The sequence below is a fragment of the Stenella coeruleoalba genome (assembly GCF_951394435.1).
Source record: "Stenella coeruleoalba genome assembly, chromosome: 8".
In the NCBI taxonomy this organism is placed as follows: domain Eukaryota; kingdom Metazoa; phylum Chordata; class Mammalia; order Artiodactyla; family Delphinidae; genus Stenella; species Stenella coeruleoalba.
In genome coordinates, this window is record NC_137154.1 from 9960645 (window position 1) to 9975297 (window position 14653).

Genomic DNA, 14653 nt, shown 5'->3' on the forward strand with positions numbered 1-14653 from the left:
TTCCTTTTTAAAATACTCTTTAATATTCAATTATCGCCCAATTTACAAAGTGAGCATTTTAGAGAAAATCGGATGAGGATGCGTGCCCACACCATTCCTGCCCACTGCCCTCATCTGCCTGCTGGGCCTTTGAAGGATTCCGCTCAGGGGGCTTGGATCAGCGTCCCTTGGCAGAAAGAACCATCCCAGGTTGGAAGGGGGAATTTCACTGGAACAAAGCCCTGGGTCACCCGGGGAGCTTTCCACACAGCACGAAGAGCTGGCTGCCCCTCTGCACTGAGTTCACTTCTGGCTGAAGCAACGAGCTGGCACAATCGCTTCCCCTACAGTGCCCTCCTGTGGAGCCAGAGAAAAGTTGGGCCCGAACACCGGTAACTTAGACAAACCGCTTTGAGGCTTAGAACGGAACCACAAGGTCTTAGAATGAGATACACTGAACATTTACATGTCCTCAGGAGAGAGGCGGGTCCATCATTGGAGGCAGGACCAATGGTCTGGGTGGGCTGAGCGTCTAAGGAGAAGCAGGACATCAAGGCCAATACGCGTCATAAGCAGTGAGCATCCATCCGCAGACCGAGGCCAGGCAGGCAGTGGCCCTCAGCTCAATGTGGCTTTTCGAAGAGGTATTCGAGATCTGGGGCCCGCAGTCGCTGCTCTCTGTTTTTGTTCTTAGCAAAGTCTCTCAGCAGGGCCATGACTTCGTTTTCAAATATTTCTGGGGCTGGCTTTGCCTCTGCAAGAGAAGGATGGGCAAAAAGAATTACGTTGGTCAGTCAGTTGCCAGGTATAAGGATCTTGAAACTTGAAACTCTGGCCTTGGCCAAAAAGCACAGTGGATACACAGAGCAGCTCCATTCTTCCTCTGAATATACACGGCAGCCTGTACCGTGGGGTGGCAACCTACAGCAGCCAGTATTTGTAAAGAGCTTTACTGGGACAGCTGCTCTCACTTGTTTACGTACTGTCCATGGCTGCTTCTGTGCTACGATGGCAGAGCTGAGTAGTTGCCACAGAGACCATATGACTGCAAGACGATGACATTTACTATCTGGTCTTCCATGAGCAATTCTGCTGACCCCTGGCCTGTCCAACCTTGGCCGTACTGTTTTGCTCTGCATTTGGTACTTCAGTTGTTTTCTGAGTACTGTGTTTTCCCTTCTAGCCTATATATTTCCTGAGGCAAAAATCATTGGATGTAAGTGACAACGACTGATAACTCTAGTAAACTTAAGTATGAAAGAATTTACTGGAAAGCTAATAGAGGCTCCCCAAATTAACATGAACCTGGAGAACCAGATTTGCATGGAGAGGCAACAAAGGCACGGAGAGCAGACAGATGAGGACGCCAGCCTCAGGCCAGCGGAAGAGAGTCTGGCAGGATGCTGCTCACCTCTGGATCTTTCTTTCCAACCGTGAGATGCTCACTTAAGGTTCAAATTACAAGCAAAGCCTCCCACTGGGAAACCTTAGGTAATATGCTTTGGAGTTATCCTCCTAGCAAGACTAAGTACAATGCTAGGAGAGGGAATTCCCCCAAACAAAGCTTGATTTCCCCTCACTTGGCACAGAGCCTGGCATCTGTTTTTTTGTGTGTGACGACCAGAATAAGATCAAGGAGGTTTAGGCGCTCCCCAGGATGCTGAAAGTTGGAAAGTACATTATACTCATCCCAACAAGAAAAAGTCAGATCAAGTAGAACTATCACAACTTTCTGAAGTCATCAGAGAGCTGAGGTCACAGGGCACCCAAGAGAATAAAATCTAAGCAAAGAGAGACCCCTCAAAGGAGAAAATGGATATGAACACATGCTCACTTGAGAGAGGGCACAGGAAGACGAGGCACTGGGCACATACGAACAGGTAAGAAGAATTTAGCTAAAATTGTTCATCAGCTGCTGAAAGCCAGGTAGGCTAGCATGAGAGGTACAAAAATCTCTGGGAGACACAGACACAAGGAGAATTTGCCCCAATGTGCAGGTTCTTCTCAACAATCCGCCACTAAGTATGCGCATGACAAAGACTGTGTCCAGAGCAGGAAGCTGGAGAAAGCCTCCCTCAGTGATACAGGCCAGGAGGAGGGGAGCGGCCAATACTGCCCACCCACCCACAAAAGCACAATGCCCAGCCTGGCCCTTCCTTCTCCGAAGAACAAAAGCCTCAAGGGGCTGGGAGTGGATCAGCGAATCCTGTCTCCTACAGGGCACATGTGAGGACACATTTGGGCTGGTGGAAGGGTAAAAGAAAAAAAATCCTCTACCCTGATGGGACCAGCAGGATCACTGAGAAAGCTCACCCCCAAGACCCATGGCCACAGGGACCAATGGACCAGGATAACAGAGAATACCCTCCCTTCCCCAAAGCAACAAGCACCAAGTGGAAATCAATAGGTATCTACAGCTGGGAGAGGGCAAGAGCAGCATGGAGAGAGATCTCCTTGAAGCACAGAAATACAGGAGGATGCACATGGTAACAATAGAGGCTGGTGGTGAACTGAAGGGAACCAAAGCAATCACAAAATCCAAAGTAAGCTTAACTCCTAACTAGACTGACTCGATTCCCACTCCGACTGCTCCGCGGAAGGATCATGCCCATTTCTAAGCATAAAGACCATTTCCCTCAGTTTTTACTGTCTCACTCATGATGTCTAACATTTAATCAAATGTGTCTAACATACACACAAAAGAAAAGTGAAAAACAACACACTGTGAAAGGACAAAGCAATCAACAGAAACGGACTCAGGGATGACGTGGATGTTAGAACTATTAGACAGGGGATTTAAATAAAGTAACTATGACTATTATGTTAAAGGTGCTAGTGGAAAAAGTAGGAAAAATGCATGAACTGATAAGGAGCTCCAGTAGAGGTGGAAACTGTGAAAGTCAAATGGAAATGTTAAAAATAAAAATAGAAATATAGTAGCCCACAAGCAGAATGGACTCATCATAATATTTAATGGTCAAGGAAAGAATTAGTGAAGTGGAAGAAAGGTCAATAAATATTATCCAGTACAAATTACTCAAACTAACACATGAAAAGAAAAATAAGAGTAAAAGACACAAAACACAGAATCCAAAAGCTGTGGAACAATATCAGTCTAAACCAAGTGTAACTGGAATCCCAGAAGGAAAAGAGGAAGAAAATGAGGCAGAAGAAACATATGAAGAGATAATGGATGAAAAATTTCCAACAATAACATGAGGTAGGAAACACAGATCCAAATCCGGCTCAATTCCTAACCAGACTGACTCGATCCTGCGTACTAACAGCCTCACAAAAGAAGAGTGCCCATGTAAAGTGCTGAAAGAAATAATTGTGGGGACTTCCCTGCTGGTACAGTGGTTAAGACTCCGAGCTCCCAAGGCAGGGGGCTTGGGTTCAATCCCTGGTCAGGGAACTAGATCCCACATGCATGCCACAACTAAGAGTTCGCATGCTGCAACAAATGAGCCGGTGAGCCGCAACTAAGGAGCCCACCTGCCACAAGTGAGACCCAGCACAGCCAAGTAAATAAAATAAATAAATAATTTTTTTAAATAAAAGAAATAATTGTGAACCTGTAATTCTATATCCACTGAAAATACCTTCTGAAAACGACAAACAAAAGCTGAGAGAATTCATAATAGCCAACCTACACTACAAGAAATATTAAATGAAGTTCTTCAAGCAGAAGGAATATGATACCAGAGAAACATGGATCTACATAAAGAAATGAAGATCTCCAGAGATGATTAAAATGAAGGTAAATATAATGTACCTTATACATAATATGTGTTATAGGTTACATACATATTTATATATAATGTGTTATAATTTACATATTTATAAAATACAAAATACAATGTATTTTCTCCCTTAGTTTAAATTGCTCTAAAGATAACTGTCTAAAGTAAAACAATAGAAATGTAGTGTAGACGTACAACGTAAGTAAAAGTAAAACGTGTGACAACAAAAGCACAGAACATGGGAGAGAGAAATCGCAGTGTACTACTGAAAGTTCTTACATTACACATGACGCAGTACGCTATTCTTTTTTTTTTTTTTTTAGTATATTATTCTTGAAGGTAGACTATGATTAATTAAAGATGTATACTGTAAATCCTAGGGCAATCACTAAAAAAAATTATAGACAGATATAAATGATAAACCAATAGCGGAGGGGCTTCCCTGGCGGTCCAGTGGTTAAGATTCCACGCTCCCAATGCAGGGGGCACGGGTTTGATCCCCCCACATGCCACACAGTGCGGCCAAAAAAAAAAAAAAAAAAAGAAGAGAAAAAAAAAACAATAGCAGAGATAAAATGAAATTTTAAATACCCCCCCCCCAAAAAAAATCCATGGTAACAGAGGGGGAAGAGAACAAAGAACAGACAGCAGAAATAGGAAACAAAAAAAAAGATGGTAGATTTTAGTTCAACCACACTGGTAATTAATTATGTGTAAATGGCCAAAACACACCAATGAAAAGATAAAGACTATAAGATTGGATAAAAAAGAATGATTATATATCTATCTATAAGAAGCTCAACTTAAAGACAAAGATAAATTAAGAGAATGGTGTGGTAAGCAGCCTTCTAGGCTGGCCCTCAGTATCTCCCACTCCCCTGTGTACAAGCCCTGTATAATCCCCAGGACTGTGAATATGATGGTCTTCACACCCATGACTGCGTTATGTTATATGGCACAGTCAGGACAGGAAAATTATCCAGGTGGTTCTGACCTAATCACGTGAGTTCTTTAAAAGCAGAATCTTCCCCAGCTGGTGGCAGAAGGGGACGTCAGAGAGATCTGAAGCATGAGAGGGATTCCACGTGAGGGAGGATCTCCAATGCTGAGACAGAGGGGCCATGTGGCAAGAACCTGAGAGCAGCTTCTAGAAGTTGAAAGACATTAATAGCAAGCAAGACAACAAGGATCTCAGTCCTATGCCTCAGGGAATGAATGCTCCCTGAAACCTGAATGAGCTTCCGGGCAGGAATGTAGAAGAGATGACGTTGATTTCAGGCTGTGAGGTCTCGGCACAGCTTCTGACCTACAGGACTGTGCGCTAATAAATGGTTGTTGCTTAAAGTCACTAAAGTTTGTGGTAACAATAGAAAACTAATATAAATGGACAAATATATACCATGCAAACACTAATCAAAAGAAAGCTGGAGTGTCTACTATCAGACACTTTGGAACTACCAGCAATAAAGACAGACATTATATAATGATAAAAGACGCAATTCATCAAGAAAATCGAACAATCCTAAATATGTCTTCACATAATCACAGAGCTATAAAATATATGAAGCAAAAACTGTGAGAACTGAAAGGAGTAATAGACAAATCCACAATTATAGTTGGGGATTTCAACACTCCTTATTAATTGATAGAGAGTACAGACAAAATCAACCAGAATACACAAGACATGAAGAACGGTATCAGCCAACTTGACCTTGTTGACATTTACAGAAAACTTCATCAACAAGTGCAGAACATGTTGTGTTCAAATAAATGCACATGGAACATTTATTAAGATATACACATTTCAGGCTTCCCAGGTGGCGCAGTGGCTGAGAATCCGCCTGCCAATGCAGGGAACACGGGTTCGAGCCCTGGTCCGGGAAGATCCCACATGCCGTGAAGCAACTAAGCCCGTGCGTCACAACTACTGAGCCTGCGTTCTAGAGCCCACGAGCCACAACTACTGGAGCCCACGTGCCACAACTACTGAAGCCCGCGCACCTAGACCCTGTGCTCCGCAACAAGAGAAGCCACGGCAATGAGAAGCCCACGCACCACATTGAAGAGTAGCCCCCGCTCGCCACAACTAGAGAAAGCCTGTGCGTAGCAACGAGGACCCAACACAGCCAAAGATAAATAAATAATATTAAAAAAAAAAAAAGATATACACATTTCAGGCCATAAAACAAATTTCAAGAAATTTAAAAGAACTGAAATTATATAGCATACATTCTGTGGCAACAACGGAATCAATAACAGAAAAATACCTGGAAAATCTGGAAATATTTGAAAATTAAACATACTTTTAAATAACTCACAGGTCAAAGAGGAAGTCACAAGGGAAATGAGAAACTATTTTGAGTTGAATGAAAATGAAAACACAACACGCCCAAATTTGTATCATAAGGCTAAAGCAGTGCTTGGAAATTTATAGCATCAAATGCTGGTGGTGAAACAGAAAACAAAAAACCCAATTAAAAAAAAAGGCAGGAGGAAGATTTAGGGACACAACACCAAAGAGGTATGAATGGCAAATGACTTGAAAAGACCCTCGTGACTTCCCTGTTGGTCCAGTGCGTAAGACTCCACGCTCCCAGTGCAAGGGGCCCAGGTTTGATCCCTGGTCAGGGAACTAGATCCCACATGCCACAACTAAAAGATTCCGCGTGCCGCATCGAAGATCCGGCATGCAGCAACTAAGACCCGGTACAGCCGAATAAACAAATAAATATTAAAAGAAAAGAAAAGAGAAGACCCCCAATATCCTTAGTCATTAGGGTTGTGCCAACTAAAACTACAGCGACACATCACTACACGCCTCTTAGAATGGCTAAAAACAAAAACAAATTAAACCCTGACAATACCAAGTGTTGGTAAAGATGTGGAACATCTCCTTCTCCCCTCTCACTCCGTCCTGGGCAATCACTGGTCTGTTTTCTGCTATGTAGTTTTGCCTTCTCCAGAATATGATATAAATGGAAATCATACAGTGTAGAGTCTTTGAGTCTGGCCTCTTTTACTTGGCATAGGAGTTGACAAACAATGGCATACTGCCCATTTCTGTATGGCCTGTGAGCTTAGAATGATTTTTTTTTTTTTTTTTTTTTTTTGCAGTACACGGGCCTCTCACTGTCGTGGCCTCTCCCGCTGCGGAACACAGGCTCCGGACGCGCAGGCTCAGCGGTCATGGCCCACGGGCCCAGCCGCTCCGCGGCATGTGGGATCTTCCCGGACCGGGGCACGAACCCGTGTCCCCGGCATCGGCAGGCGGACTCTCAACCACTGCACCACCAGGGAAGCCCTAAGAATGATTTTTAACCGGTTGAGGGAAAAGACTCAAAAGAATATTTCATGACACATGAAAATTATACGAAATTCAAATTTTAATGTCCATCAATAAAGTTTGCTATAATGTTAAACATACATTTACCATATGACCCCGAAACCCTTTTCCTGGGCATTTACCCAAGAAAAACTAAAACCTACATTCACAAAAACCTGTATGCAAAGATTTACAGTTTAGGCTTTATTCATAGTTGCCTAAAACTGGACATATCCTAATGTCCTTCAACTGGTCAGCAGATAAACAAACTGTGGTACATCCACACGTTGCAATTCCACTCAATACAAAAGAATGAACTATTGGGACTTCCCTGGTGGTGCAGTGGTTAAGAATCCACCTGCCAATGCAGGGAACACGAGTTCGATCCCTGGTCCAGGAGGATCCCACATGCCGCAGAGCAACTAAGCCCGTGCGCCACAACTACTGAGCCTGCGCTCCAGAGCCTACATGCCGCAATTACTGAGCCCGCGAGCCACAACTACTAAAGCCCGCATGCCTGGAGCCCGTGCTCCACGACAGAAGAAGCCACTGCAGTAAGAAGCCCATGCACCGCAACAAAGAGTAGCCCCCGCTCGCCACAACTAGAGAAACCCTGAGCGCAGGAATGAAGACCCAACGCAGCCAAAAAAAAAGAATGAACTACTGATACAACAACATGGATGAATGTCAAATGCACTATGCTAAGTCAGGGACAAATATTTTCTATAAAGGGCCAGGGCTTTCTATAAAGCCCACTCTGTGGGCTTTCTAATGGTTATATAAGCCTCTAGACCCCGTATTGTCACACTTCACACTTGGAACCTATAGAACAGCTTCTATTTTAAGGTACAAATAGTGAGTGGAAACACAAAAACAGGAGATGCAGAGTGACAGAAATGGATGAGATGTCTCCTAATATCTATTCTCCCATTTTTCCTTGATAATAGGATCCCCAATTTAGCTGGGCACGTGGAATAGGCTACATTATTTCTTCCTTATGGTGAGGTGTAGCCATATGACTAAAGTGTGGCAGGTGGAAAATAAGTGGAATTATGGTGTATAATTTCTTGAGAAGGATCCATAAAAAATGGGGTGCACTCTCCTACCCTTTTTCCCTGGCTGAAATATGGACATGACAGATAGAGCCTCAGCAGCCATGCTGGGGCATGAGGTAGCCCTACACAGGCGGAGGGTGAAGGAAAAGCAAGTCAGGAGGAATCTGGCCTCTGTGACTCTGAAACCCCTCTGTGCATTCTGGAGATCTACCTCTGAACTTCTGTTATGAGAAAGAGAAACATAGTTCTGTCTTCTTTAAGCCATTATTGTTTGGGGTATTTTTACTCACAGCCAAAGCTAATCCTAACTATACACAATGAGAATTCATTCCTCACAAAGGTGGTGCCAGAGTGAGACTCCTGAAGACCTCGTGCTGTGCAGCCTGAGCTGTCTCATTCCACTCCATTCCGGGCCTGGTTTTCTTCAACCTTCTCTTTGATAAGTTTTGTATGGAGCTTCCCATACAATTCCACTAAATTCCCTTTTTTGCTTAAGTTAGATAGAATAGGTTTCTTTTGCTTGCAAAGAACCTTACCTCATAAAACAAATTTTGCACGCTTTGGAAAAATCTGAAGAGTGTTTGGGTTGAGTGTCTACTACATGATAAAAGAAAAAAAAAATGCCCAGGATACCATTCCAGACTCAAATCAGCCCAAGTCATCCTATTTTTCACTTTATGTTGCTTATCATGCCTAGTACCTGTAGCCCAGTAGTAAATATCCCAGTCATTACTGGGTTCATTAATCAGGCGATCGTAGAGGTTCAGTTGTTTCTCTGTCATGTTGTGCAGATGTGCCTTCGCGAAGAGGCTAGAAACAAGAAAGAAAAAGAAGTTGAAAAGCTTGCCTCCGGTCAAAGAGAAGTGCTATCCCGACTCCTATCCCCTTACCTGAGAAGGATGCAGTTTTCCAGCATCCCCCTCTTCCTGCTCTCATAGAGCAGCCGGGCCCTTTTGGTTTCTATGGATTCATCAGTTCGCTCCTGCCATGGAGGCAAAGGGATTTCAATCATGTCCTTCTGGGAATCTATCGGGCTGTCACCTCTGTAGCAGCGTCTGAATGATGTCACTCTGAGCGAAGGAGACACCAGGTGGCGTCTTGACAGAGCAAGCACCTGAAAACAAATAAGTCACAAATATCACAGGTTTTTTTTTTTTGGCCTCGACCTGCGGGATCTTAGTTCCCCAACCAGGGATCGAACCTGCGCCCCCTGCAGTGGAAGTGCGGAATCTTAACCACCGGACCACCAGGGAAGTCCCCACAAACATCTTTTTAACAAGGACGACCATCCTTGTCATTCACTCAACACTTACTAGGTGCAAAATGCATTTGATCTCCTTCAGTCCTTAAGAAGTTATGCTGATTTTATAATAACTATAAATGGAGTTTAATCTTTAAAAATTGTGAACTACTACGTTGTACCCCTGAAACTTATAAAATACTGTAAATCAACTATACCTCAATAAAAAAAAAAAGAAGTTATGCTGATACTGTCCCCGCTTTACAGCTTAGGAAGCTGAGGCTCGGAGAGGCTGAATGACTTATCAAGTTCACCCAAACAGTAACTACTGTGAAGACTGGAACCACCCATGACTGCAAACATGTTCTTAACCAGTGTCTTTCCAGAACCTCTCCAGCAGAAATATTTTTTCTTTCCTTTGCATTCCCTTAAAATTCTTACAATATGGTTTGCATTCTAATCACCTGCCTGTGTCAAAATCTGAGCAGACGGTGATGGTATGGCCCCTAATTCCCCAAAGTTTCCCAATCTAGAGAAGGGCAAAAACTATCAAGATGCAACGAGGGCTTCCCTGGTGGCGCAGTGGTTGAGAATCTGCCTGCCAATGCAGGGGACACGGGTTCGAGCACTGGTCTGGGAGGATCCCACATGCCGCGGAGCAACTGGGCCCGTGAGCCACAAGTACTGAGCCTGCACGTCTGGGGCTTGTGCTCTGCAATAAGAGAGGCTGCGATAGTGAGGCCCATGCACCGCGATGAAGAGTGGCCCCCACTTGCCACAACTAGAGAAAGCCCTCGCACAGAAACGAAGACCCAACACAGCCAAATAAATAAATAAAATAAAAAAATAAATTTATAAAAACAAAAATGTATAAAAAAAGACGCAATGAGAAGGTGGTGACGTCAGCAAGATGGTGGAACAGGAAGTCCCACACTCTCCTTCTCCCACGGAGACACAAACTACCCAACAATACACCGACCAATTCCCTTTATGAGAAATCCAGAAACCAGCTAAGAGGCTCCTGAACCTCAGGTGAGCACAAAGCCAGCTACACTGCAGCTGGAAGAAAAATTCATGGTACTCATTCAACATAGTCCCCCCCCTATGCCCTGGCTTAGCCCAGTGCAACTGGAGAAAATTCTCAGCTCCTGGCTTCTCCCTGGGAGGGAAAGAAAAGACTGAAACATACACCCAACATGCAGCCTTTCAGGGGGATGCCCGATCGACTAGTGTCTGTCTTGTCTGAATCTAAGTGTGACAGAAAAGATGCCAGGTTGGGGGCTGCTGAGAAATAGGTGAGGGTTTGGACTAGCATACACTCACTCGCCATCGTCCCTACCTGTGGCTTAGCACAAAACAAGCAGAAGAAAACCCCCAATTCCTGACTTCTACCTGGGGAGGAAGAGGTAGAATGTGTGTCCTACGTTCCAGCTTTTCGGGGAGCTGCCTGCGAGAAAGGCTTCTGTCTTGCCTGTCTCAGAGCACTGACAGGACCCAGCATACTCTAGATATTTGGGGTCCTCTGAAAACCAAAGAGAGCTGGTCAGCTTGCTGCTGCTTCTGAGGACCTGTGGTACAGCCGACAGAGGCCAATGGAAAGAAAGGAGGAGGATGTATCCAAAACTCCTGCTTTTTCAAGGAGCTGCACAAGGGACTGGTTTCCGTCTCGGCCAACCTGCAGCGCTCATGGGACCTGGGATACTCTGAAGCCTGGGGGCTGCTGAGGAGAGCTGGGAGGCTTGCGGCAGCTCCAGAGAACCTGTAGTACCATAAAGAGACACCAGAGGGAGCAAGAGATTATGAGCTCGTGAAAAAAGAAGCCAGCAAATCCCTCTAGTTGGGAATCTACGTGCACAAGTCTAGAGAAGACATTTCTACACAAAAGGTTTGATAGGCCCCCAGATTCTCTACCTGGACCGATTGGCAAAGGTCTTTCCTTGTACAAAGTCAGTCCAAAAAGACTAGGAGAGGTGGTTGTTTTTTCAAATGCATGGATCTAAGCACAAAGTTGCAAGGTGCATGAAGAAATGGCAAAACAAGGCCTAATCAAAGAAATAAAACAAACTTCCAGAAACCAGCCCTGGAAACAGAGGTATACGAATTACCTGACAAATAACTCAAAATAAATGTCATCAAGATATTCAATGAACTGAGGAAAACAATGCAAGAACAAAATGAGAATATCAATGAAGAGAAATATTAAAAAAAAAACAAAAACAAAATTTTGGAGATGAAGAATGACCAAATTGAAAAATACAGGGGTTAAATAGCATACTTGATCAAGCAGAAGAATCAGTGAACTCAAAGACAGTTTATTTGAAACTACCCGATCAGAGGAAGAAAAAGAATGAAAAAGAGTGAAGTATGCTTAAGGGACTTATAGGACATCATCAAGCAGACCAATACAAATATTATGGGAATCCCAGAAGGAGAAAAAAGAGAGAAAGGGGCAGAAAGCTTATTTGAAGGAATAATGGTCAAAAACTTCCCCAATTTGGGGAAAGAAATGGACATCCAAATTGAAGAAACCCAAAGGAGACAAAGGACACTAGACAGTAACACAAAAGCATTTGAAAGCATAAAGCTCACTGGTAAATGTATATATAGGACAAACACAGGATACTGTAACACTGTAATGATGGTGGGTAAATCAGGTTTAATTCTGGCTTAGAAGTTAAAAGACAAAGACAAAAAACTATAAAATACGCTAATGGATACACAACAAAAATATGTAGTGTGACATCAATAACATAAGGTGGGAGGAGTAAAAGAGCAGCTTTTGTATGAGATTGAAATTATTATCAGTTTAAAATAGATGATAAAATGTTCTATGTAAGCCCCACAATAACCACAAAGAAAACACCTATACACAATAGAAAATGACAAAGGAATTGAAGCATGTCTCTATAGAAGAAAATCAATGAAACACAAGGGATGACAGCAAAAGAGTAAAAAGGGACACAAAAGCTACAAGACAGAGAGAAAACAATGAACAAAGTGGCAATAGTAAGTCCTTCCCTGTCAGTAATTATTTTAAATGTAAGTGGATTAAACTCACCAATCAAAATACATACAGTGGCTGAATAGATTTTTTAAAACCCACAAGATCCAACTATATGCCTTACAAAAAACTCATTTTAGATGTAAGGGAACATGTAGGCTGAAAGTGAAAGTCTGAAATATATTCCATGCAAAAGGTAACCAAAAGAGAGCAGAGATGGCCCTACTTATATCAGACAAAATAAACTTTAAGTCAAAACTGTCAAAAGAGATTTTAAAAGGACGTAATATAATGATAAAAGGGTCAATTCACGACGAGGATACAACAATTACACATGCAACCAATATCAGAGCATCCAAATATATGAAGCAAATATTGACAGAACTGAAGGGAGAAATAGTAACACAGTAATATTTGGAGATTTCAAAAGCCATTTTCAATAATAAATCGAACATCCAGACAGAAGATCAATAAGGAAGTAGAGGACATGAACAACGCTGTAAGCCAAAAGGGCCAAACATACATATACAGAACATTCCACTAAACAGCAGCAGAATACACATTCTTCTCAAGCACACTGAGGACATTCTCCAGGATAGACAGCATGTTAGGTTTCGAAACAAGTCCTAACAAAAAAGATTGAAATCATACAAAGCATCTTTTCTGAACACAACAGAATGAAACTAGAAATCGACAGCAGAAGGAAAACTGGAAAATTCACAAATAAGTGAAAATTAAACAACACACTCTCACTCTTGAACCACCACTGGGTAAAAAGAGAAATCAAAAGGGAATTAGAAAATATCTGCAGACAAAAACACATCACAAAGCTATGAGACTGAGCAAAAGCAGTTCTAAGAGCGAAGTTTACAGTGTTAACAGTCTATATTCAAAAAGAAAAACGATCTTATGAAACTATGTGACACCATGACAGATACTAAAGACTTAAAAAGAACAGAGAGACTTAAAAAAAGAGAGAAGGGGCGCCCAGAGGCTGTCGGGCCAGCTCCACCTGGGAAATAGGTGAAATCTGAATTGGGTCTCCCACGAAGACTGACGGTTCAACGATATTACGAGACAGACACACAGTGGGCTCAGGCAAGGGTGGATGTAACCTGAATCTCCCTACGTTGCAAGATCGACCTCTCCTTGGGTCTGCCCTTGCCCTGGGCTATCAGGCAGCTGGACGCTTCTCTCGGCCTCCACTTCAGAGGAAGACGAGATACAGTTCTCACTGCGGCCTGCTTAGCACCCTACAACCCCCACTCTCCTCACCCGCGGAAGGGCAGGGAACACAGCAGCCACCGCCATTTTACCCGACCCACATCAGAAGCCAGAGGCCCGGCCACTTCCGGGAACTTCCGGGCACCAGTCCCGCAGACAGCAGCTCTGAGGACCTGAGCCGGAAGATGCGTCCTCGCGTATGGCGGAAGTGGCTGTGCGTGTGACGCCGGCGGCGGGGGACCTGGGGCAGAGAGCGGTTCGCGCGCTTCGGGCCTAGTCCGGACTCGCCGCCGCCGCCGCCATATTCCCGGTAACGGGGGCGCGCGGCCGGGGGCCGGCTGGGCCGGAAGAGGGCTCGGGGACGGCGCTGAGGCGGGGAGGGGGTCGGTTGAGTTCGGGGTACCCGGAGTTGGCGGGCGGCGGGAGGCGCGGGCCTTTGAGGGAGGGGGCCGAGGGCGTCGGGCCGGGTCTGTGGGGAGGGAGCGCGGCGGGCCTAGCTGGGGGCGAGGACTAGGCCTGGGTGGGGAGCGGAGGTGGTTGGAGATCCGAGACCCGCAGGGACTCTAGCCGGGGCCGCTTGGGGCCTCGGCAGGTGCGGCGGACTGTAGCTGCGGGCTTCGCCGCGATCGTTCTTCGCAGCGCCATCCGAGGGCCCCTAGGAGCAGAGGCCTGCACTTCCTCGTCGCGCCCAGGCAGCTGCGGCGCAGCTCCGGTCGGGCCCGAGGGTGATGGGCAGCGAGCCCCGCGAGCCCCGGTGGCCTGGGAGAGCGAGGGGCGGCGCGAGGCCGGGGGCGGGGCGGAGCGGGTGGGGCAGAGCTCGGGCTGCCGGGATGCTGCGTCTCTGGAGACGGGAGGTTGGCAACCAGTGCCCTCATCCCACCCTGGGACCCTTACGCCTCTAACTCTGTTTCTTTCTGGATACTGCAGTGGCATCTTTCTTACCTTGTCCATTTTCCGGGCTCGAGATCTTCCTTCCGGAGCCATGTCAGAAGGAGTGGACTTGATTGATATATATGCTGACGAGGAGTTCAATCAGGTGAGCGGTCATCGGGAACGTTGGTATTTTCCTGTACCAGCTGAGGAATCACT

At 44.9% G+C, this 14653-nt stretch overlaps 2 protein-coding genes across 5 annotated transcripts in view; one reads left to right on the forward strand and one right to left on the reverse strand.

The window, feature by feature from the left end:
* On the reverse strand, positions 1–13768 carry SDHAF2 (succinate dehydrogenase complex assembly factor 2). Its single transcript, XM_079928979.1, has 4 exons — positions 13616–13768; positions 8990–9213; positions 8800–8909; positions 1–733 (listed from the first exon to the last, which is right to left on the reverse strand). Exons 1-4 carry the CDS (start codon positions 13649–13651, stop codon positions 603–605), a joined length of 501 nt encoding a protein of 166 aa, XP_079785105.1. The 5' UTR covers positions 13652–13768; the 3' UTR covers positions 1–602.
* Positions 13758–14653, forward strand: part of CPSF7 (cleavage and polyadenylation specific factor 7) — a 22763-nt gene continuing 21867 nt past the window's right edge. For all 4 annotated transcript variants that reach the window (XR_013829411.1, XM_079928976.1, XM_079928975.1 and 1 more), the window contains exons 1-2: positions 13758–13874; positions 14492–14600. Coding sequence is in view for 3 of the 4 variants with exons in the window: in XM_079928976.1 (XP_079785102.1) it covers positions 14547–14600 (54 nt within the window). In the remaining variant the exon portion in view is untranslated. The remainder of the gene's footprint in view (positions 13875–14491; positions 14601–14653) is intronic.

Excerpts from the sequence above, each read along its gene's own strand:
- SDHAF2 (XM_079928979.1), bottom strand. The coding sequence starts at position 13,651 with ATGGCGGTGGCTGCTGTGTTCCCTGCCCTTCCGCGG. Across the intron at positions 9,214-13,615 it reads TGTTCCCTGCCCTTCCGCGG|GTGCTTGCTCTGTCAAGACG; the intron begins GTGAGGAGAGTG and ends ATTTGTTTTCAG. Across the intron at positions 734-8,799 it reads TATTTACTACTGGGCTACAG|AGGCAAAGCCAGCCCCAGAA; the intron begins GTACTAGGCATG and ends CTTCTCTTGCAG.